This window comes from Callithrix jacchus, chromosome 22 (genome assembly GCF_049354715.1).
Source record: "Callithrix jacchus isolate 240 chromosome 22, calJac240_pri, whole genome shotgun sequence".
Classification (NCBI taxonomy): Eukaryota; Metazoa; Chordata; class Mammalia; order Primates; family Cebidae; genus Callithrix; species Callithrix jacchus.
Window position 1 is genome coordinate 11,486,018 of NC_133523.1, and position 22,266 is coordinate 11,508,283.

The 22,266-nt window shown below is 53.1% G+C and overlaps 4 protein-coding genes across 9 annotated transcripts; 2 read left to right on the forward strand and 2 right to left on the reverse strand.

The window, feature by feature from the left end:
- Positions 1-3,232: 3,232 nt before the first annotated feature.
- WDR83OS (WD repeat domain 83 opposite strand) lies at positions 3,233-4,566 on the reverse strand. Of its 2 annotated transcripts, none has more exons than XM_008987360.5 (4): positions 4,486-4,566; positions 4,259-4,364; positions 3,679-3,776; positions 3,233-3,586 (listed from the first exon to the last, which is right to left on the reverse strand). In XM_008987360.5, the coding sequence occupies exons 1-4, from the start codon at positions 4,533-4,535 to the stop codon at positions 3,520-3,522; spliced, it is 321 nt and encodes a 106-aa protein (XP_008985608.3). In that variant the 5' UTR covers positions 4,536-4,566; the 3' UTR covers positions 3,233-3,519. The 2 variants fall into 2 exon arrangements, with proteins under 2 accessions (XP_008985608.3, XP_078216794.1); XM_078360668.1 differs by having other exon boundaries at positions 3,446-3,586; positions 3,649-3,776.
- Positions 4,567-4,822: 256 nt separating this feature from the next.
- WDR83 (WD repeat domain 83) lies at positions 4,823-10,388 on the forward strand. Its single transcript, XM_002761772.4, has 9 exons — positions 4,823-4,992; positions 5,076-5,196; positions 5,279-5,384; positions 5,668-5,716; positions 5,800-5,926; positions 7,710-7,777; positions 7,865-7,973; positions 8,058-8,172; positions 10,081-10,388. Exons 1-9 carry the CDS (start codon positions 4,890-4,892, stop codon positions 10,228-10,230), a joined length of 948 nt encoding a protein of 315 aa, XP_002761818.1. The 5' UTR covers positions 4,823-4,889; the 3' UTR covers positions 10,231-10,388.
- DHPS (deoxyhypusine synthase) lies at positions 10,242-16,154 on the reverse strand. 5 transcript variants are annotated; one of them, XM_078360667.1, is made up of 9 exons: positions 15,833-16,154; positions 15,063-15,227; positions 14,704-14,825; positions 14,526-14,622; positions 14,360-14,446; positions 11,799-11,904; positions 11,614-11,719; positions 10,569-10,628; positions 10,242-10,488 (listed from the first exon to the last, which is right to left on the reverse strand). In XM_078360667.1, the coding sequence occupies exons 1-9, from the start codon at positions 16,037-16,039 to the stop codon at positions 10,242-10,244; spliced, it is 1,197 nt and encodes a 398-aa protein (XP_078216793.1). In that variant the 5' UTR covers positions 16,040-16,154. The 5 variants fall into 5 exon arrangements, with proteins under 5 accessions (XP_078216793.1, XP_003735540.3, XP_035141191.3 ...); XM_003735492.6 differs by having other exon boundaries at positions 10,279-10,488; positions 10,569-10,694; positions 11,616-11,719; XM_035285300.3 differs by lacking the exon at positions 15,833-16,154 and adding an exon at positions 15,639-15,668 and having other exon boundaries at positions 10,279-10,488; positions 10,569-10,694; positions 11,616-11,719.
- Positions 16,103-21,882, forward strand: GNG14 (G protein subunit gamma 14). Its single transcript, XM_017967600.4, is given in 4 exon segments — positions 16,103-16,212; positions 21,444-21,531; positions 21,534-21,686; positions 21,689-21,882. Coding segments are annotated over 3 exon segments (309 nt in total). The 5' UTR covers positions 16,103-16,212; the 3' UTR covers positions 21,757-21,882.
- The last annotated feature ends 384 nt before the right edge of the window (positions 21,883-22,266 follow it).

The following is a 22,266-nucleotide window of genomic DNA, read 5'->3' on the forward strand; positions in this document are numbered from 1 at the left end:
GGGTTCAGGCAATTCTCCTGCCTCAGCCTCCTGAGTAGCTGGGATTACAGGCACGCGCCACCATGCCCAGCTAATTTTTTGTATTTTTAGTAGAGACGGGGTTTCACCATGTTGACCAGGATCGTCTCGATCTCTTGACCTCGTGATCCACCCGCCTCGGCCTGGCGGGATTACAGTTGTAGTGTCTTTTAATGCCGGTAGGAGCAGAAGGGCTTTAGGGGGCCAGGAGTTCCCAGCGGGTGGAGTGTGTCCTTGGGAACCTAGGATGTCCCATCGACCTTCAGCCCCTAGGGTCCTGGAAGGACCTAGCTTGCCTTAGAGGAGGATTTGACGAGAGTCCTATCCTTTGGGGATAGGACTTTGGGTAAATACCCTTGGAGTGCTGGGGATGGGAGGCATTCAGCCTGGTTGAGAAGGATCCCCATGTGTTCCCGAGAGGAAAGACGGTCTGACAAGTGGTGAAGGACCCCGAGTCTTTCATGCCTTTCCCAGTTCCTACCAGCTCATTCTCTGATAAGAAAACAAAACCCAGGCCAGGCGCCCTGGCTCAAGCCTGCAATCTCAGCACTTTAGGAGGTACAGGCTGGTGGATCTCTTGGGCCCGGGAGTATGAAACCAGCCTGGGCAACATGGGGAAAACCCGTCTCTACAAGAAATACAAAAAGTAGCCAAGAGAGGTGTCGTGCACTTGTGGTCCTGTTAACCTGCTGATGTAGTGAAGCCTCAGGTTCTTAGTGCTACAAAGAATTAGACATGACAGGCCTAAATTGCAAAGTTTATTAAGCACAGTAAGACACTCTTGGAGAGGGGAGAGCAGACTGACTTCTGCGAAATGAGGTAAGCACCAGTTTGGTGTATTTTGGTGTTTCTGTTGTTGTTTTTGAGACGGTGTCTCACTGTCACCCAGGCTGAGTGGTTCTATCTCACTGCAACCTCTGCCACCCAGGGTCAAACGATTCTCCTGCCTCCGCCTTCCAAGTGGCTGAAATTACAGACATGCGTCACTGCACCCAGCTAATTTTTGGATTTAAAAAAAAATTTTTTTTAAATAAAGATGGGGTTTCACCATATTGGTCAGGCTGGTCTTGAACTCCCAACCTCAGGTGATCCACCGCCTTGGCCTCCAAAGTGCTTGGATTACAGGCGTGAGCCACCACGCCCGGCCAATTTTTGGATTTTTAATAAAGAGGAAGTTTCACCACATTGGTCACAGTGGTCTCAAACTCCTGACCTCAAGTAATCTGCCCACCTTGGCCTCCCAAACTGCTGGGATTACAGATGTGAGCCACTGAACCTGCCTGGGTTTTTTTGTTTGTTTTTCTGTTTTTTGTTTTTTTGATACCGAGTCTCACTCTGTCACCCAGGCTGGAGTGGGATGGTGTGATCTCGGCTTACTGCAACCTCTGCCTTCTGGGTTCAAGTGATTCTCCTGCCTCAGCCTCCCAAGTACCTGGAATTGCAGGCGTGCACCATCATATCTGGCTCATTTTTGTATTTTTAATAGAGATGGGATTTTACCATGTTGGCCAGACTGGTCTCCAACTCCTGACCTCAAGTGATCCACCCACCTGGGCCTCCCAAAATGGTGGGATTACAGACGAGAGCCACTGTGCCCGGCCCCTGGGGTTCTTTTAGATGTTTTTTTCTTTCCCGGGCTGCCTAATCTCTAGCAAGTATGTGCCTTTTGATGGGTGAGTTAATTTCTTGGTTGCTTCCATCCCACAATTTTAAGTATATGCATGATATGTAGCCCTTATGCATGAGCTTTAATGACCTAATTGCCATATGCGGTCATTTTTAGGATATATTTTCTCTCTAGTGTGCATGCCCATCTTTTAGGAGCTGCCTCTTGCTGGTTCGTTCTGAATTTAGCCAGCCATGAGGTCTCCTTACTTGTCACTTTTATTTTGGGTCAACTTCTGCTTCTTATCTTGCTTCTTGCTTACCTGCCTCTTTATCCTGCTTCTGCTCCTACTCATTTCTTCTTTTTTCTTTTATTTATCTTTTTTTTTTTTTTTTTTGAGACGGAGTTTCACTCTTGTTACCCAGACTGGAGTGCAATGGTGCAATCTCGGGTCACCGCAACCTCCGCCTCCTGGGTTCAGGCAATTCTCCCGCCTCAGCCTCCTGAGTAGCTGGGATTACAGGCACCCGCCACCATGCCCAGCTAATTTTTTGTATTTTTAGTAGAGACAGGGTTTCACCACGTTGATCAGGATGGTCTCGATCTCTTGACCTCGTGATCCACCCGCCTCGGCCTCCCAAAGTGCTGGGATTACAGGCTTGAGCCACTGCACCCGGCCTCATTTCTCCTTTTATCCAACCTTCAATTTCCTCTGCTATTCTCCTGCTTCAGTTCTAGCTACTTAGGAGGTTGACCACCAGGAAGCCAAGGCTGCAGTAAGATCATGCCCACTGCATGTGGGTGACAGAATGAGACTGTGTCTCAAAACAAAACAAAACCAAAACACCAGTGCTTTGGGAGGCAGTGGATCACTTGAGGTCAGGAGTTCAAGACCAGCCTGACTAACACCATGAAACCCTGCCTCTAGTAAAAATACAAAAATTAGCTGGGCATAGTGGCACAGGCCTATAATCCCAGCTACTTAGGAGGCTGAAGCACAAGAATCGTTGAACAAGGGAGGCAGAGTTTGCAGTCAGCTGAGATACAGATCATGCCATTGCACTCCAGCCTGGGCAACAAGATCGAAACTGTCTCAAAAAACAAACATTAGCTGGACGTGGTAGCACATGCCTATGATCCCAGTTACATGAAAAGCTGAGGTGGGAGGACTAAGCCCAGGAGTTTGAGGCTGCAATGAGCAGAGATTGGGCCGCTGCACTCAACCTGCATGACAGACAAGGCCCTGTGTTTTTTGTTTTTGGGGTTTTTTTTTTCGAGATGGAGTCTGGCTCTGTCACCAGGCTGGAGTGCCTCCCAAAGTGCTGGGATTACAGATGTGAGCTACTGCGCCTGGCTTTTCTTTTTTTTAAAGGGGAAAAAAAAGGAAACCAAAGCCCAGATTATCTAGGTCAGCAGGGCCACCTGGTGAGTTGCCAGAGGGCAGAAGTCCCTGTCTTGTCCCTAGCACCTGACTTAAGACAAATGTTTATGAAGTAAGCAAGAACAGCCAGAAGCCTCCAGACTGGCCCCACACCAGGCCTATGGAGCTAGAGCCCTTCCCCTCAATTAGGAGGAACACCCTAATGAACAGAAGAAAGAGGCTGACAGCCAGAGTGAAAAACTTTATTTTTAACATTTTTCAACGAGAAAGCAAATGGATACCCCCAGAAACATGGATAGCATATCCCCCAGCAGTGGGCAGGGGAAGGAAGGCAGGAGGGGTAGGCCTAGGGTGTTCCCTAGGAAAGGGCCAGATTCCCTCCATCCAGCTGGGGGCACTGAGACTGCCTCATTCAGGGAAGTCCAGGACGGCAGCTGAGGGCAGCAGGTTGAGCAGCCAAAGGCCAGGCCTAGTGGGTAGACAGGGTCCAAAATGTGACCCTTCTAGTCTGGTATCACCACGGGGGCGTCATGGGCTGAGGATTCTGCAGATAGGACATCACCACGGCAGAGATGGAGAGCCTGAGACAGGAGAGAGGTGTCAGTCCAGGATGGGCAGATGGGTCCCCCCACCCCTTACTCACGAGTTCCTCATCCTCTGGGCCAAGTCTCACATGAAGCTACTCATCATTTGCTTCGTGTCCTCTGAGCTCCGAGAGTTGGCAAAGCTGATGAAGGAGCAGTAGACGGCGACCCAAGCACACCACTTCAGCTGGGGAAAAACAGGTAGGTGGGCAGGTTAGGTCAGTGAAAGGTACACCAATGAATCCCCGGAAGCCACCTTTCCAGACAACAGTTCGTGCCCACTGATTCCATCTGATGCAGCTGGGACCTTACCCATCGGGAGTTCTCAGTCCCACCAGCACATGACATACTCCAGATACGTGGTTTCCAGTCCTACTGCCCGGGCCAAGAGAGACTCTAACGTACCACATGCTTAAGACCCTGCCCTTTTTCCACGAGTCCCCTCCAAGTTGCTTCAAAGCCTGGCCCCACCTGCAGACCAATCTGCCACATCCCTACCCTGACCCAAAAACTGGGGCTTTTCTGGCCCAGCGTTACCCCAGCCCCACTCCCGGCCGATCTCAGGTCCCGCCCCAGCAGCGCCGGCCCGACGCCCCTCTTCAGTCCAAACCCGCCCCCGGGCCTCGTTTTCAGGTCCAACTACACCCGTGGAAGCTCAACCCCGCCCACCTTAAGCATGAGGCCGCACATGCTGAAGATCATGCCCAGCAGGTTCATGTAGTCCGGCGTCGGGTCGTCCAAGGCCGGGTTACACTCGCTCGGCGGGGGCTTGTACCTGCGACAGGCTCGAAGGTCAGGGGCGCTCAGGCCCCGCCCACGGGATGGACAGGCGCTTCCCAGGGCCCGGATCCACACCCACCGCCCGAACCCGGTGGCCAAGACGCTGGTGTCCTCACCTCAGTACTTTGTTTGGCCTCCGTGGGTCCGACATATTGTTAGTGGACATAGCTAGTCGAAAGCCCGGTCACGCCTCTTCCGCTGCGGGAATTGCAGTTTCCGCCGTGCAAGCGGAGGGCAGATTTTAGAGTAACACCCAAAGCCCTTGCATTTCCGTTCCTCAGGACGGAGGCTTGGACTCCCCCTACCCAGAGAAATCTTCCTTGCAAAGGGGAAATTGGGAAAATAACCTGAAAGCGGACTTGAATAGCTCTAACCCGAGCCAAAACGATAAACCCGGAAGTGAGAAACAGGAAGTAGGTCAGGGAGGACAATAATAGGGTTACACCCAAGCGTGGGTTTCCAAGGCGCGGAATCTTCCGTGCACACCGATTTAAAGCGCCGAGGAAGGGGCCCTGGGACCATGGCTTTCCCTGAGCCAAAGCCGCGGCCACCGGAGCTGCCGCAGAAACGGTTGAAGACTCTGGACTGCGGGCAAGGGGCAGTGCGAGCCGTACGATTTAACGGTGAGCGCCTTTGTCTTCATTTCGGGTCCTCCTCCCGCCTCCTGAGGTCGGCGGCCCAGTAACCCCCGCCTGGTGTTCCCCAGTGGATGGCAATTACTGCCTGACGTGCGGCAGCGACAAGACCCTGAAACTGTGGAACCCACTTCGGGGAACGCTGCTGCGGACGTACAGCGGCCACGGCTACGAGGTGCTGGATGCGGCCGGGTGAGCCGGGTGCCAGGCCGAGATGGGAGCGCTGAGGCTGGGATCAGAGTTCGATGTTGATATCCCTCCTTCTGTCCTCCAGCTCCTTTGACAACAGCAGTCTCTGCTCCGGCGGCGGAGACAAGGCGGTGGTCCTGTGGGATGTGGCATCGGGGCAGGTCGTGCGCAAATTCCGGGGCCACGCAGGGGTGAGTGAAAGCCTAGAGACCCTCACTGGAGCGGAGGGAACCCGTATTAGCGCATAGGTGGTAACAAGGACACCCTCCATTATACCATAAGGATCCCTTCCCCAGATGGCGATTCCCCGCTCCGCATGCCAGGCTAGGCAGTCACCAACCCCTGTCCTCGAAGTTCCCCCAAAACCTTTCACCTCCCCTTCTCCTCGCCTTTGCTTTAACTGACACTGGGAACCCTACCTTTATCCCAATCCTCCAAAGTCCAGCCTCCTCTGAGTGGCAATAACTTTCTTAGAAGGTGAACACGGTGCAGTTTAATGAAGAGGCCACAGTTATCCTGTCCGGTGAGTCTGAGGCCTCGGCAGGGGGGCCCAGGGTGCTGCCCTCCCAGTCCAAACCTGACCTCACCATCATGCTGGCCTCACAGGCTCTATTGATTCCAGTATCCGCTGTTGGGACTGCCGCTCACGGAGGCCTGAGCCAGTGCAGACGCTGGATGAGGCCAGAGATGGCGTGTCCAGTGTGAAGGTGTCAGACCACGAGATCCTGGCAGGGTGAGTGGAGCCATGACCTGGTCTCACCCCAGGTGCCACTGGGAATCATAGCTGCCCCCATGCTCAGATTAAAACCTACTGCCACCTGGCGCAGTAGCACACAGCTGTAGTCCCAGCTACTCTAGAGGCTCAGGTGGAAGGGATCCCTTGAGCTCAGGAGTTTCAGGCACCACTGCACTCCACCTTGGGTAACAGACTGAGACTCCATCAAAAAAAAGTAATAATCAGGCTGGATGCGGTGGCTCAAGCCTGTAATCCCAGCACTTTGGGAGGCTGAGGTGGGTGGATCACCTGAGGTCAGGAGTTTGAGACCAGCCTGTCCAACATGGTGAAACCCCATCTCTACTAAAAATACAAAAATTAGCTGGGCATGGTGGTGGGAGCCAATATTCCCAGCTACTCTGGAGGCTGAGGCAGAAGAATCGCCTGAACCCAGGTGTTGGAGGTTGCAGTGAGCCAAGATTGGCTCCAACCTAGGCAACAGAGCAAGACTCTCTCTCGAAAAAAAATATATATATATATAAAATAATTTTTTAAAAATAAAAATAATCATAAGAAAGAAAAAATACCTTTTCTATTCATTAAGTAGAAGTGGAGAGTTCATAAAGATCTTCACTTTGAGAAAGTGGAGGAGGGCCGGGAGCGGTGGCTCACGCCTGTAATCCCAGCATTTTGGGAGGCTGACGTAGGCGAATCACGAGGTCAGGAGACCGAGACCATCCTGGCCATGGTGAAAACCTGTCTCTACTAAAATACAAAAAATTAGCCAGGCATAGTGGCTCATGCCTGTAGTCCCAGCTACTCAGGAGGCTGAGGCAAGAGAATCACTTGAACCCTGGAGACAGAGGTTGCAGTGGTGAGCCGAGATCATGCCACTGCACTCCAGCCTGGCGACAGAGCAAGACTCCATCTCAAAAAATATAAAATTAAAAAAAAATGCCGGGTGCGGTGGCACATGCCTATAGTCCCAGATATTCAGGAGGCTGAGGCTGGAGGATTGCTTGAGTCCAGGAGTTCTGGGCTGTAGTATGCTATGCCGATCGGGTGCCCACACTAAGTTCAGCATCAATATGGTGACCTCCCGGGAGCGGGGGACCACCAGATTGCCTAAGGAGGGGTGAACCGGCCTAGGTCGGAAACGGAGCAAAACTCCCGTGCTGATCAGTAGTGGGACCGCGCCTGTGAATAGCCACTGCACTCCAGCCTGGGCAACATAGCCCAGACCAGAAGTTGCCTTGGAGGGCAGGCACGTGAAGCATTTTCAAGGTGGAAAGAGGAACTGGGCAACATCTCTTTTTTAAAAAAATAAAATAAAATAAAAATAAAAACTAAGAGAAGGAAGAGGAGGAATTGGTCTTGCTTTCTCAGGGCTGAAAGAGGCAGAAGAAATCCACATATAAGTGGACTCTGTGTTCAAACCAGCATTGTTCATGGGTCTACTGTACTTTGAAAAGTGCTCCCTCTGGTGTCTGTGAAGGTGCATAGAGACCAGAGCAGTCCAGATGCTGGTGTTGGGTAGTGGGGAAAGTGGTGGGACTTAGTACTGAGGAGGAAGAGCTGGAGAATGCAGGAAAAGAGGGAATCAGAAGGACTCCATGAGTTTGGAAAGGGGATGGGTCGTGGAGTTAGGCCCTGATTAGCCTTGGGCCTGAGTCTCAAGGCCAGAACTTCAGAATCCACCTCTGTGCCCTGGATGAGCAGGCACATGGGCTGAGAACGCACAGGGCTGCCTGGAGCTATGGCGCCTAGTCAAGGCTCCTGCTGGACCTACCCTTTCCTGCAGCTCTGTGGATGGCCGCGTGAGACGCTATGACCTGAGGAAGGGGCAGCTCTTCTCGGACTACGTGGGCAGTGAGTGGCCGGGGATGTGGGGCAGGCAGGGAAGATGGGGGAACCAGCTAGGGGCACTCCAGCCTCACTACCTGCCCCTCCCCCAAGGCCCCATCACCTGCACCTGCTTCAGCCGGGACGGGCAGTGCACCCTCGTGTCCAGCCTGGACTCCACATTGCGGCTTCTGGACAAAGACACAGGGGAACTGCTAGGCGAGTGAGTCCTTGTGGTCATGGGGTCCCCTCCCTCCTCTCCCACCCCTGGAAAGGACCAATTCCCCCCCATCCTGTCTGCCCTTAGGTACAAGGGCCATAAGAACCAGGAGTACAAGCTGGACTGCTGCCTGAGTGAGCGAGACACACATGTGGTCAGCTGCTCTGAGGACGGGAAGGTGTTCTTCTGGGACCTGGTGGAGGTGAGGTGCCCCCCAGTCCCACCTCATACCTGGGTGCCTGCCCCATCCCAGCCCTATCTTTACCTCAGTCACTCCAGGACCTGAAAGCTAGGATCTTTTTTCTTTATTTGAGATGGAGTCTCACTCTGTTTCCCAGGCTGGAATAGGGCAATCTAAGCTCACTGCAACCTCTGCCCTCTGGAGTTCAGGTGATTCTTGTGTCTCAGCCTCCCGAGTAGCTGGGATTACAGGTGCCCTCCACCCACACCTGGCTAATTTTTTTTTATTTTTAGTAGGGACAGGGTTTCACCATGTTGGCCAGGCTGGTGTCAAACTCCTGACCTCAAGTGATCCACCACCTCAGCCTCCCAAAGTGCTAGGATTACAGGCCTGAGCCACTGCACCCAGCCTGAGCTAGGATCTTGAAGAAGTGAGATGATGAGGCGCAAAGGGCATTCCAGACAAAGGGAACAGCATATGCTAAGGTGTAGAGGTGTGGCCTACACATGCATCAGTCAAGAAACAAAGGCTTTAGGGTGGCAGCAGCTGCAGAAAGATCCAGGTCAGGCTGGGCCACAGATGCCAGGCCAAGCTACTGGCACTGACCCCTGGCCAAAGGAGAGCCGACACCCATGTCTAATCCTGGGTGAGACAGGCCTGTAGTCATTCAAGAAACTGGAGCTACATCTGAGCATCCTTGTGCATGGTTTCAAGCCCTGAGCCCCATCCTTGACATGTTCCAGCCTGGTGTGGAGTCAGGCCAGAAACAGACCATCCCGGTGTAGCAGGGTCAGGGTTTGGGGGATCACAGTGAAGGAGACATCAGCCATGGGCTTGGCCAGGGGAACTAAGGCCTGTAAGAGGATAGAGGGAACTGGGGGGCCCTGGAGACTTAAGGGACAAGCTCTTGCTTTAGGAACTAAGATAGCTAGAACGTTCCACCTATTTCTTGTGGGCCCAATAGACCAGAAGTTGCCTTGGAGGGCAGCCACGTGAAGCATTTTCAAGGTGGAAAGAGGAACAGTGGCTTGCTTGAGTAACTATTTACATCATGCTGTAACTAAAGGGTATCAGGGGAAATGGGCATTATTGGGGCTGCCAAGTGGGCAGGATGAAGCCCAGCTGGTGGCAGGGAACAGGGAAACTGTGAACAAGGCATGCTCCAAGCAGGGTGGTTGCAGAAAATCGCAGTGCCTGGACACAGTCTAGAAGCAGAGCCAAGAGGACCGACTGATAAAGGAACGTCAGGTGCAAGGAAAAGACTCCCAAGGCCAAGCACGGTGGCTCAAACCTGTAAACCCAGCACTTTAGGAGGCTAAGGTGGGAGGATCACTTGAGGCTAGAAGGAGTTCAAGACCGGCCTGAGCAACATGGCAAGACCTCATCTGTAATTTATTTTATTTTTTTTGAGACAAAGTCTCGCTCTGTCGCCCAGGCTGGAGTGCAGTGGCCCAATCTCAGCTTACTGCAACCTCCAGCTCCCAGATTCAAGTGATTCTCCTGCCTTAGCCTCCTGAGTAGCTGGGACTACAGGTGCCCGCCACCATGCCTGGCTAATTTTTGTATTTTTAGTTGAGACGGGGTTTCACCATATTGACCAAGCTGGTCTCGAACTCCTCACCTTGCAATCTGCCCACCTTGGCCTCCCAAAGTGGTGGGATTACAGGCATGAGCCACCACACCCGGCCTGTTTTTAAAAGTTAAACAAAAAAACGAGACTCCCAAGACATGTGGCCTGGGAGGACAGAGCTACTGAGGGGCTCAGTCTAGGGTAGATTCATTTTGCAGTGGCCAGGAGGCAATTAGAGGCAGGTGGCTGAAGGTCAGGGGAGGTGACAGAGCTCCAGGAAGGACTGGAGTGCCCAGGGACCTCAGGAACCAGGGCACAGCCTAGCCACAGATAACCACTCCCCACCCCTTGCTCCACAGGGTGCCCTGGCTCTGGCTCTGCCTGTGGGTCCCGGCGTGGTGCAGTCACTGGCCTACCACCCCACGGAGCCCTGCCTGCTGACCGCCATGGGGGGCAGCATCCAATGCTGGCGGGAGGAGGCCTATGAGGCAGAGGATGGAGCAGGCTGAAGCCAGAGGACCTACCACCAGGACCAAGAACAGGCACAGACACAGAAGGACTGCGGAGACCATTTTATTCTAGAGATGCAGCTGACCAAGGAGTAGGGGAGGGGCTGGGTCTGTAAATTAATAAATAGAGGGGGGGTAAGGCCTTCCTGGGACTGCAACTGCTCAGTCCTCGTTCTTCTCCGGCATGAAGGCATCCGCCTTCTGGGCAAAGGTTTCAGCCACGAGCAGGGGGAAGACCAGGGAGGCGTCGGCATAGACCTGTAGGGAGGGACTGGGTAAGCCATGGGACCCACAGCCATAGTCCCGGAGAACCTGTACCCTGTCCAGTCCTCCCATACCTTGACAGGCTGTGCATCCATCCGGATCTTGCCCCAGGAGACAGCCTCGTCTGGTCGGGCGCCCGAGTCAGAGCCATCAAACTCCTGGGCCGTGTTGATGTAGACAGCGTAATTGGCTCCATTCCGCTGTGGGGAGGGGATAGGGAGGGTATGCCCAGTCAGCCAGTCACAGGAGACAGACACAGAAGGGGACACTATAGCCAAGCAGGCTGAGGTGTGCATCCTAGATGAAGGAAACCCTTGGCAGCCCCTCGCTCCCAGACAGGGCTCATGGCAATGCTTGGGGTCATAGAGCTGCTGGGCAACAATGGCCATGTGTCCCAGAGGTGTCAACTCTTATCTTCAGAAGCCCTGCAAACCCAGCCACCTCCTGCCTCCACGGGCCCGACCCTGGTCCCTGCATGGTCACCACGGTCCTGGACTGCAGTTCTCACTCGCCTGCCACCATCTGTTCCCCATGTGGCTATCAGAGGGAGCATGGGAACCCCACTTCCCTCAGTGCAAAGGCCAAAGCCCTTGCCTCAGTCTCCAAGGCCCAGCAGGCTCCCCAGACACCTCCCCGCATCACCTCCTGGCCCTCACCACTCCATTCCCCCCTCACCAGTCTCCCACCTGTTCCTGGATTACTTCAGGCACTCCAGAGCCTTTCCACTGGCTATTCCCTCTGCTGAGAACTTTACAATCCAGAACCCAATCCTAGCATAGCAGCAGAAACTCCTGGCATGGTAAATAACCATGTGGCTCCTGGGAGGAGCTTCCCCAAACCTCTGCTCCCAGCTCACACTTCCAGAAGCCTCCTTCCAACACCCCTTATTGGACAGCACCCCTTTCTCTTCTCATCCCATCATCTAGTCTTCTCTGTAACGACGACTGACACCTGATAAGGATGTCACTGGGATGTCCACTGTTTTGCTGTCTCCCCCACTAGAACATCAGTCCCGGGGAGCAGGGATCCTGGCCTGTCTATTCATCCTGTCTCCCCAGCGCATAGCATAGGCCTAGCACACAGCACGTCTTCACGGTGGGCCGGAGCGCCACCCCACTCACCATGAGGTTGGCGTTGGCAATGTGGTGCTTGACCACACCCCCGCCCAGAATGATCATCCCAGTGCACTTGGCAAAGATGGCCTGCGTATTGATGAGCCTCAGATCTAGAGGAAGAGGGCCGAAGTCAGGCCTTGGGCTCAGCCGGCCTTCCTTCCCCTCCCCTCTGTGGCCCCAGCACCTCACCCTCAACGATGTCCAGGACCAGGCCCGGGTTCTTGTAAGAATGGAAGAAGATCATGTCGCCCAGTGAGCCGTCTGTAAGTGCTGGACTAAACACAGGGATGTGGTTCTGCGGGAAATGATAGGACAGTGGCTGCAGCTCAAAGCCTCGTCCCCATGCCAGCTGCGTCACTTCCCTCCTATCTGATTGTGGGTGGGGTGCTTCATTTCTCTAGGACTGTCACCTCAATTGCAAGATAAGTGTAACAGTAACACCTCTCATAGATGAGGCCTATATGAGAAAACTGACAGACAACACTTAGGATAGTGCCTGGCACATAAAGAACCAGCCTATTCTTAGCTTGCTGGGCTGTTTCTTTTTTTTTTCTGAGATGGAGTTTCACTTTTTTTTTTTAAATAGAGACAGGGTTTCTCCATGTTAGTCAGGCTGGTCTCGAACTCCCAACCTCAGGTGATCCTCCCACCTCAGCCTTCCAAAGTGCTGGGATTACAGGTGTGAGCCACCGCACCTGGCCAAGTTTCATTTGTTGCCCAGGCTGGAATACAATGGCGAAATCTCAACTCACTGTAACCTCCGCCTCCAGGGTTCAAGTGATTCTCATACCTCAGCCTTCCAAGTAGCTGGATTACATGCCACCATACCCAGCTAATTTTGTATTTTTTTTTTTTTTTTTTAGTAGAGATGGGATTTTGCCATGTTGGCTAGGCTGGTCTTGAATTCCTGACCTCAGGTGATTTGCCCACCTCAGCCTCCCAAAGTGCTGGGATTACAGGTCTGAGCCCCTGTGCCTGGCCCTCTCTTTTTTTTTTTTTTTTTTTTTTTTGAGACGGAGTTTCACTCTTGTTACCCAGACTGGAGTGCAATGGCACAATCTCGGCTCACCGCAACCTCCGCCTCCTGGGTTCAGGCAATTCTCCTGCCTCAGCCTCCCAAGTAGCTGGGATTACAGGCACGCGCCACCATGCCCAGCTAATTTTTTGTATTTTTAGTAGAGTTTCACCATGTTGACCAGGACGGTCTCGATTTTCTTGACCTCATGATCCACCCGCCTCAGTCTCCCAAAGTGCTGGAATTACAGGCTTGAGCCACCGCGCCCGGCCTGGCCCTCTCTTTTTTAAAGAGCCATCCTGGGCAACATGGTAAGACCCCATCTCTACAAAAAAAAATTAGCCAGGCATGGTGGCATGCACCTGTAGTCCCAGCTACTTAGCAGGCTGGGACAGGACAATCGCTTGAGCCCAGAAGCTCACTGCAGTGAGTCATTATTGTGCCAGTGCACTCCAGCCTGGGCAACAGAGTGAGACTCTGTCTCAAAAAAAGAATAGGTAGGCTGGGCGTGGTGGCTCACACCTATAATCCCAGCACATTAGGAGGCCAAGGCCAGCAGATCACCTGAGGTCAGGAATTCAAGACCAGCCTGGCCAAGATGGTGAAACCATCTGTACAAAAATACAAAAATCAGCCAGGCATGATAGCGGGTGCCTGTAGTTCCAGCTACTCGGGAGGCTGAGGTGAGAGAATCACTTGAACCCAGGAGGCAGAGGTTGCAGTGAGCTGAGATCCTACCACTGCACTCCAGCCTGGGCAACAGAGCAAGACTATATCTCAAAAAAAAAAAAAAGTAGCTTTCTTTTTTTTTTTTTTCAGGTTCTGAAGATCTAATTAAAGGGAGTGGGTAGCTCTTATTTTATAGCCTCTGGGAGTGTTGGACCCTGAGCCAGGCCCCAGGGGAGTTGCTAAGTGCTGCCACTACTGTTCCAGAGATAGTCTGGGAGGAGGATAAGGAGGCTGAGGCCCCACTAGTTATCTGGGTGACTTCAGACAAAATTACCTAGCCAGGCCAGGAATGGTGGGCCATGGCTATAATCCCAGCACTTTAGGAGGCCAAGTGGGAGGACTGCTTGAGGCCAGGAGTTCAAGACCAGCCTGGGCAACATAGGAAGACCCCCATCTCTAAAAAAAAACTTAAAAATTAATTATTTTTTTTTTGAGACGGAGTTTCGCTCTTGTTGCCCAGGCTGGAGTGCAATGGCTCGATCTCGGCTCACCGCAACCTCCGCCTCCTGGGTTCAAACAATTCTCCTGCCTCAGCCTCCCGAGCAGCTGGGACTACAGGCATGTGCCACCATGCCCAGCTAATTTTTTTTTTTTTGTATTTTTAGTAGAGACGGGGTTTCACCATGTTGACCAGGATGGTCTCGATCTCTTGACCTCGTGATCCACCCGCTTCGGCCTCCCAAAGTGCTGAGATTATAGGCGTGAGCCACTGCGCCCGGCCAAAAATTAGTATTTTGGGGCACAGTGGCATATGCTTGTGGTCCCAGCTACTCAAGAGGCTGAGTGGGAGGACTGCTTGAGTCCAGGCACTGCAGCCTGGATGACAGAGCAAGAGCCTGTCTCAAAAAAAAAAAAAAAAAATTACCACCCCTATCTGTGTTGGAGTCTCCTCATCGAAGAGTGAGGATGCTAAGAATAACAGTAGTGACTCCCCAGGTGGCTGGAAAGATAAGGTAAGTTAACACAGGCCAAAGTCTGGCTACTTTGCCCCTGCCTATATCCTCACCTTCTGGGCCCAGTAATACACGGACTCTGGGTTGTTGATCTCCTTGCCCAGGCGGGCGATCATCTTTGAAGGCGTCCACTTTACACCCTAGGAAAGGACATGAGCTTCAGCCCACGCCTCCCCTGACTACTGCTGGACTGGCCCCTCCCAGTCACCCTGGCCCCACCTCTATGTTCTGCTCCAGCACCATCTGGTCCAGAATGGGCATCAGCCAGTCCTCAAACTTGCAGTAATTATTATTGGGCACCAGCAGGTTTCCGATCCTGAGGACAGGAAGCAGGTGGGCATCAGGCCCCAGGATCCGTGGTCCAGCTCCCCTGCCCACCACCACTCAGGAGTCCCACCTGTTGATCCCATTCTCCCGGAGCTCCTTCCCTCTGAGGCTAAACTCGCCCAAGTAGGTGGGGGCCAGGCACTTGATGAGGTCTTCCTCCACTCCGCCAGCTGTAGTCACCAATACATCCACCTGCAGCCACAAGGCAGTGAAGTTGGCCCAAGAAGGAAGACCCTGCCCTCATTCTGGGCAGGACTTCTAAGCTCGTCCTCGTCCAGTTACTCTTAAAAGAGAGCTCTGCTACAAAACAAAACTTGATTCTATTCCTCTGCTTAAAACGGACCCCTATCTCCCATCTCACTTAAACGATTAATAACTGCATCGCCCATTGACCCAGAGGCCAAGGCCACGGCCCCACCAGGTCCCCACCATGTTGTGCTGCACAAGGTAGCGAATGGTCTCACGGATGCCTGAACTGATGAGGTTGGATGTATATCCCAGGAAAATGGTGCAGCCAGTAAGTGGGCGGCGGCTCTGGGTCAGGTCTGCGTGTTGGTCTTCATCCTGTGACAGCGGTTCCAGCTTCTTCTCAATCTGGGGGTAAGAGCCAAGTCGAGTTAAGCACTGGTCCTAAATTCCAGCCCCAGGACTCCAGGTGGGCTCCAGAAACATTCCACCCCAGGTCCTGCCCATTCAGGGATACAGGACCAGTACTACCAGGAACCAAGGAACACCCCCTGTGCAAACAAACCCTGCCCCTTCCCAGACCAGATCTCAGGACACGCATTCGGGATTTGTCCCCACCCTTTTAAGAACAAGAGGGCTCTCCTTTTCAGATCCCGTCCCTTCCCCGGTGGCAAAAGCAAATCTAAGTTCAAGCCCCGGGGCGCGGAGACTTAGGCTCCTCCTCCCATGTGCCCCCTTAACCTGTTTTGCCCCAGGCTCCGCTCATTCCAGAAAGCTTTAGACCTAGAACCCGGCCGCCCACCAAGAAACCGTTCCTGCCTCCTCAGGCTGTCCTAGGATGTAACTACTAGAGTGCAAAGTCCCCTTCCCAGGACAAAATTCCCGTCCAGTATAGGTCCCGCCTTCTTCGAACTGCTGGGCCGCTCAAATACAAGCCCGCCCCCTTCGAGTACCGCCCTGGTTCTACAAGCCACGCCTCTCCGCGGCCCTGGAAGTCCCGCCCCCGTCCTCACCATGGCATTGACTTGCTGTACAGCGCGCCCGAAGTTGGTTGCTTGGAAGCCGGTGGTGCCGAAGGCCTCCAGCAGTGCGCGGTAATCCACGCCGCGGTTGAAGTCGTAGCCCCGGACCTGGGCGCTTTCGGGCGGCAACGTCGAGCTGTGCTTTAGCACAGCGGCCAGCGCCGCCGCGGGCGCCTCCCCTTCTGAGGAACCTTCCATGCACCTGCAACCGGCTCTCGAGTCACAGATGCCCCTAGGCCGGAGTTACGGCTGTCCAGAAACGCGTTTACCCCGACAGGCACGTCTCCACAAGATCACAGGAAGCCAGGAAAGCGCCTTGGAAGACCGGAAGTTGTTCGATCACGTGACCTTCTTTAGCCCTCCGAACCCAGGTAGCTGCCATCTTTATGCACGTATTCCGTAATACGGAAGCCGCGAGGAGCCTTTATTCCTTTTCACGAGTTCTTGACTTCGTATAAATGAAGATTCTTTTTTTGTTTTCATTTTTTTTATTTCAATTTTTTTTTCTTTTGAGATAGAGTTACGTTCTTGTCTCACAGGCTGGAATGCAGTGGTGCAGTCTCGGCCCACTGCAACCTCCGACTCCCCCGCAGCCTCCGGAGTAGCTGGGACTACAGATGTGCATCACCGTGCCCAGCTACTTTTTTTTTTTCTTTTTGAGACGGAGTCACCCTCTGTCGCCAGCTTCGAGTGCAGTGGCGCGATCTCGGCCCACTGCAACCTCTGCCTCCCGGTTTCAAGCGATTCTCCTGCCTCAGCCTCCCGAATAGCTAGAACTACAAGCACGCGCCACCATGCCCGGCTAATTTTTGTTTTTTTATTAGAGACGGGGTTTCACCATGTTGGCCAGGATGGTCTCCATCTCTTGACCTCATGATCCGCCCGCCTTGGCCTCTCAAAGTGCTGGGATTACAAGCGTGAGCCACCGCGCCCAACAGTGCCCAGCTAATTTTTGTATGGGAATCTATTCTTTTTTTCTCTCTTTTTCCTTTCATTTTCTTTTTCTTTTTTTTTTAACTTAACATTCTTGGAGTTTAGAGGATCGCTTCTTAAGCGTCGCCCATGGACAGGATTTCAGTCACCAGGCGGAGTGAAACACGGTTTCAGCTTTCCTCAGCCTCTCTTGTCTAATGGAATAGTGAGCCTGGTTCGTGCCCTTGCAGGTTTCCAAAGCTTTCACATGCTGCATAACGCTCTGTTCTTCCTTCCCCTATGGCTGCAGCTGTCACCTCCTCTGGGAAGTCTTCCCTGAACTTCCACTGGGTCAGTAGCCTCTTCTGGGACCCACAGCTGACATCTTTCCCTCCAGCAAGACTGTGAGACCCTCGGTATCTCAAAGCACCCTCCTAACAGTGCATACAGTCGAGAGAATTATTCACTTACTCTACAGTTCGTGTAGTATGTTCTATACGGTGGGCCCTGTGCTGGACACTGAGGAATTAGTGGTGAAAGAGACCAAGATGTGGACCCTACTGGAGCCCACAGTCTGATTGGGAAGATGGAATGTTAACTATGTTGAGTGCAATCAGGAGTTTTTTTTTTTTTTGAGATGGAATCTCACTCTGTCACCCAGGCTGGAGTGCAGTGGCTCAGTCTTGACTCACTGCAGCCTCTGCCTCCTGGGTTCAAGTGATTCTCCTGCCTCACCCTACTGGGAAGCTGGGATTACAGGAACCCGCCACCATGCCAGCTAAGTTTTGTATTTTTAATAGAGATGGGGCTTCACCATGTTGGTCAGGCTGGTCTTGAATTCTTTACCTCATGATCCCCCTGCCTCGGCTTCCCAAAGTGCTAGGATTACAGACGTGAGTCACTGTGCCCAGCTTTTTTTCCTTCTTTTTGAGATGAAGTTTTTTTTTTTTTTTGAGACGGAGTTTCAGTCTTGTTACCCAGGCTGGAGTGCAATGGCACGATCTCGGCTCGCCGCAACCTCCACCTCCTGGGTTCAGGCAATTCTCCTGCCTCAGCCTCCTGAGTAGCTGGGATTACAGGCACGCGCCACCATGCCCAGCTAATTTTTTGTATTTTTAATAGAGACAAGGTTTCACCACGTTGACCAGGATGGTCTTGATCTCTTGATCCACCCACCTCGGCCTCCCAAAGTGCTGGGATTACAGGCGTGAGCCACAGCGCCCGGCCCTGAGACGAAGTTTTACTCTTGTTGCCCAGGCTGGAGTGGAGTGCAATGGAGTCAACTTGGCTCACGGCAACCTTCACCTACTGGGTTCAAGTGATTCTCCTGCCTCAGGTGATCTGCCTCCCAAGTAGTTGGGATTACAGGCATGTGCCACCACACCCAGCTAATTTTGTATTTTTAGTAGAGATGGGGTTTCTCCATGTTGGTCAGGCTGGTCTCTAACTCCTGACCTCAGGTCATCTGCCCACCTCAGCCTCCCAAAGTGCTAGTTGAATGGATGGATGACGGATGCCAAGGAGGTGAGATCTGAGCCAAAGCCAGAAGGCTGAGAAAGTCCCTGTATGCGAAGATGAAGGGAGGCCATCCCCTGTACCTGGGAAGACAGAACAACAGAAGCCCTGAGGCTGGAATGGGCCTACCTTGTTGGAGGAGCCAGACATCCTCCTTGACATCCTCACTTGGATCTCAGTTACCCCCTCAGTTCCCTCTCCACCAATCCCTGATCATTCTGCATCTTTTTTTTTTTTCGAGACAGAGTTTCACTCTTGTTACCCAGGCTGGAGTGCAATGGCACAATCTCGGCTCACCGCAATCTCCACCTCCTGGGTTCAGGCAATTCTCCTGCCTTAGCCTCCTGAGTAGCTGGGATTACAGGCACGCACCACCATGCCCAGCTAATTTTTTGTATTTTTAGTAGAGATGGGGTTTCACCATATTGACCAGGATGGTCTCGATCTCTTGACCTCATGATCCACCCGCCTCAGCCTCCCAAAGTGCTGGGATTACAGGCTTGAGCCACCGCGCCTGGCCTCATTCTGCATCTTAGCAAATGGCCCCACCCTCCACTCATCCACTATACTAAAAAACAGGGAATGGGGCCCATGTGGTGGCTCACACCTGTAATGCAAGTACTTTGGGAGGCTGAGGTGGGCAGATCACCTGAGGTCAGGAGTTAGAGACCAGCCTGGCCAATATGGCAAAACCCTGTCTCTACTAAAAAATGCAAAAATTAGCTGGGGTGGTGGTGAGCACCTGCAATCCCAGCTACTCAGGAGGCTAAGGCAGGAGAATCACTTCAAACCTGCAGGCGGAGGTTGTAGTGAGCCAAGATCACCCCACTGCACCCAGCCTGGGCAACAAAGCGAGGCTCCATCTCAAAACTAAATAAATAAGCTGGGCGTGGTAGATCACACCTGTAATCCCAGTACTTTGGGAGGCCAAGATGGGTGAATCACCTGAGGTCGGGAGTTCAAGACCAGCTCAACCAACATGGAGAAAATCTGTCTCTACTAAAAATACAAAATTAGCTGGGCATGATGGTTCATGCCTGTAATCCCAGCTACTCAGGAGGCTGAGGCAGGAGAATCGCTGGAACCCAGGAGGTGAAGGTTGTGGTGAGCTGAGACCATGCCACTGCACTCCAGCCTGGGCAACAAGAGCGAAACTCTGTCTTAAAGAAATAATAATAAAATTGGAAAGTGGAGCTTGCTGTCTCCCCTTTTCTCACACCACACATACATCCTTCTCAGCATGTCTGCCACCTTCTACCTATAAAGTACATCCGAAATCCAGGCATTTTCTTTAACCCCATAGCCTACAAGCTGGCTTTGGTCTCCTCCAATCCATCTCCCACCTAACAGGAAGATCAGAGAGTTTTTTTTTATTTTTTTATTTGAATGCAGAGTCTCACTGTCACCAGGGCTGGAGCACAGTTGGCGGATTCCGCATCACTGCAGTTTTGACCTCCTGGGGTCAAGTGATCCTCTCACTGCAGCCTCCTCAGTAGCTGGGACCACAGGCATGTGCCACAGCTCTTTAAACATAAATGAATAAATCAAACACATTGTTGTTAAAACCTCCTGATGGTAGCTTCCCTGGGAGTAAATTCCAAGCTTTTCACAGTGGTCTTAAAGAGCACCTCTCAACCTCCTGTCTCTCGCCATGCTGGCCCTCCCTCCCTCTCCCCTCTCCAGTACATGGACCTCTTTTCCTGGAAAAGCTGTTCCTGGAACCCACCAAGCTTTTCTGTCCAAGGAGTCGTGTACTTGCTGCTCCCTCTGCCTAGAACTCCCCATGTTTCAGTTCCTTCTTCTCCTTTGGGCCTAAGTTCAAATGTTCCCTCTCTGAGAGGCCTGCCTGACCACTCCTCTCCCCTTTACTTTGATTTTACTCTTCTTTCATACTCTTTCAGATGTATGAGTACATTGTTTTCTGTTGTCCATCCCTGCCTGACTAGAATGGCAAGTCCGTGATGGCTGGGTTTTGTCTTGTATCATTGCTCATTTTGTTTTTTGCACAGCGTGCTGGGCACATCTTAGAATCTCAGCGGGGGAGGGGCTCAGAGGCTCACACCTATAATCCCTTTGGGAGGCCAAGGGAAGAGGATCGTTTGAGGCTGGGAGTTCAAGACCAGGCTGGACAACATAGAACCATCTCTATGAAAAGTTAAAAACATAAATTAGCAGGGCATGGTGGCTCACACCTATAATTCTACCTAATCAGGAGGCTGAGGTGAGAGGATCACTTAAGCCCAGGAGTTTGAGGTTACAATGAGCTATGATTGTACCATTGCACTCCAGCCTGGGTGATAGAGCAAGAACCTGGGTTTAAAGAAAGAGGCCAGACATGGTCGCTCATGCCTGTAATCCCAGCACTTTGGGAGTCTGAGGTGGGTAGATCACGAGGTCAGGCAATCGAGGCCATCCTGGCTAACATGGTGAAGCCATCTAAAAATACAAAAATATTAGTTGGATGTTATGGCACATGCCTCTAGTCCCAGCTACTAAGGAGGCTGAGGCAGGAGAATTGCTTGAACTCGGGAGGCGGAAGTTGTGGTGAGCCGAGTTGCGCCACTGCACTCCAGCCTGGGTGACAGAGCAAGACTGTCAAAAAAAAGAATGAAGGCATTGGATTTCTGGGCCTGGGCAGTGGTGAGAGGAGGAGGGGCAGGGTTGCATGTCAGGGGCGGCAGAGGCTACCAAAGCAGATTTGTTAGGGACAGTCAGCAGGAGATCCCGCAGCTTAGGGGGAGGCCAGGGCCTCCTCACTCCCCCAACCAAGGCACCTAGCCCACAGGGACACAGGTGACACGTGACACCAGGGCAGCCACAGGGCTTCCTGGGGCACGGACCCCCTCAGCCGAGGCAGCTGCTGCTGCTGTGGCTGGTGATATTTTACTCTATGAAAGTCCTGGCTTCAAAGTCTCTGCAGGGGTAGCAGAGGGAGAAAGGGGGTCGGAGAGGCCAGGCCGGGTAGGGGAGGGAGCCAGAGCGGGCAGCTACCAGAGGACCCGGCAGCCAGACGTGGCTTCGGAGCCCTTAGCCAAGGTGTGTGGGCCTGACAGGTCCAGGAACAGCCACCCTCATCCCGCAGTCCCCAAGGGATACAGGAGGTGTGGGAACCTCAGGCTCCCTCTAGGGGGCTGAGATTGGGCCTGCTGCCCACAGCCCTGCCCACTTTCCCCAGATGTCCAGCAAGGTGGCCATCAGCAGTGACACTGGACAGGCCCGCCGGGCAGTGGAGCAGCTGCAGATGGAGGCAGGCATCAACCGAGTGAGGTGAGGGTCGGGGCTGGTGCAGGAGGTGGGAAGACGTGGGAACACATGGGCCAGCGCATAGGTGCATGCCCAGGTCTGGCTGACTGGGTTGGTCTGCAGGTGTCCAAGGCAGCTGCCGATCTGCTGCAGTTCTGCATGGAGCAGGCCAAGAGTGCCCTTTCCTTGTGGGCATCCCAGCCACTACCAACCCCTTCAAGGAGAAGCCCTGTGCTATCCTATGAACCCAGGACAACGTCCCCCCTGTGGCCTGAGCAGACCAGGGGGCCTCAATAAACATGAAGTGAATAATTCTCAGGGCATGGCTGGGCCGGGCTGAGATGGCAGACCAGAGGGACTTTGGGCTTGCAGGGGCCAGGCGCACACCTGGCCCAGCCTCCTCCCTGGCCTGCCCCCAGGGTCACAGTCACAGCAGCACACACACACACCCTGGAGCCCCAGTGGAGAGCACATTGTCCCTCTTGCCCTCCCCAGCACCCATGGGAGCCTGAGCAGGTGCCCTCTCCCACCATGCAAACAAATGTCAAGGATTTGAGTCCTAATCTACACGTCATATGTCGCACACACAGAAGTGACATCATAGACACAGGTGCTCACAGTCTTCAGGACTCTGCCTCTTCAAACAAATGCACAGCAGCAGCTGGCAGGCACCCCCTAGCCCAGCCTTGTAATCTCTCCCAGTCACTCCCACACAGGCCTGCAGCCCCCCAAGCCCCAAGCAGGCTCAGGCCAAG

Bases quoted from the DNA above. Each gene is read 5' to 3' on its own strand.
- WDR83OS (XM_008987360.5), bottom strand. From the start codon at position 4,535: ATGTCCACTAACAATATGTCGGACCCACGGAGGCCAAACAAAGTACTG. The intron at 4,365-4,485 runs GTGAGGACACCA...AGCCTGTCGCAG, and splicing joins AGGCCAAACAAAGTACTGAG to GTACAAGCCCCCGCCGAGCG. The intron at 3,587-3,678 runs GTGAGACTTGGC...CTCCTGTCTCAG, and splicing joins CAAATGATGAGTAGCTTCAT to GCTCTCCATCTCTGCCGTGG.
- WDR83 (XM_002761772.4), top strand. From the start codon at position 4,890: ATGGCTTTCCCTGAGCCAAAGCCGCGGCCACCGGAGCTGCCGCAGAAA. The intron at 4,993-5,075 runs GTGAGCGCCTTT...GGTGTTCCCCAG, and splicing joins GCGAGCCGTACGATTTAACG to TGGATGGCAATTACTGCCTG. The intron at 5,197-5,278 runs GTGAGCCGGGTG...TCTGTCCTCCAG, and splicing joins GAGGTGCTGGATGCGGCCGG to CTCCTTTGACAACAGCAGTC.
- DHPS (XM_078360667.1), bottom strand. From the start codon at position 16,039: ATGGAAGGTTCCTCAGAAGGGGAGGCGCCCGCGGCGGCGCTGGCCGCT. The intron at 14,826-15,062 runs GTGGGGACCTGG...TTGTGGCTGCAG, and splicing joins ACCTTGTGCAGCACAACATG to GTGGATGTATTGGTGACTAC. The intron at 14,447-14,525 runs GTGGGGCCAGGG...GTCCTTTCCTAG, and splicing joins TGCTGGAGCAGAACATAGAG to GGTGTAAAGTGGACGCCTTC.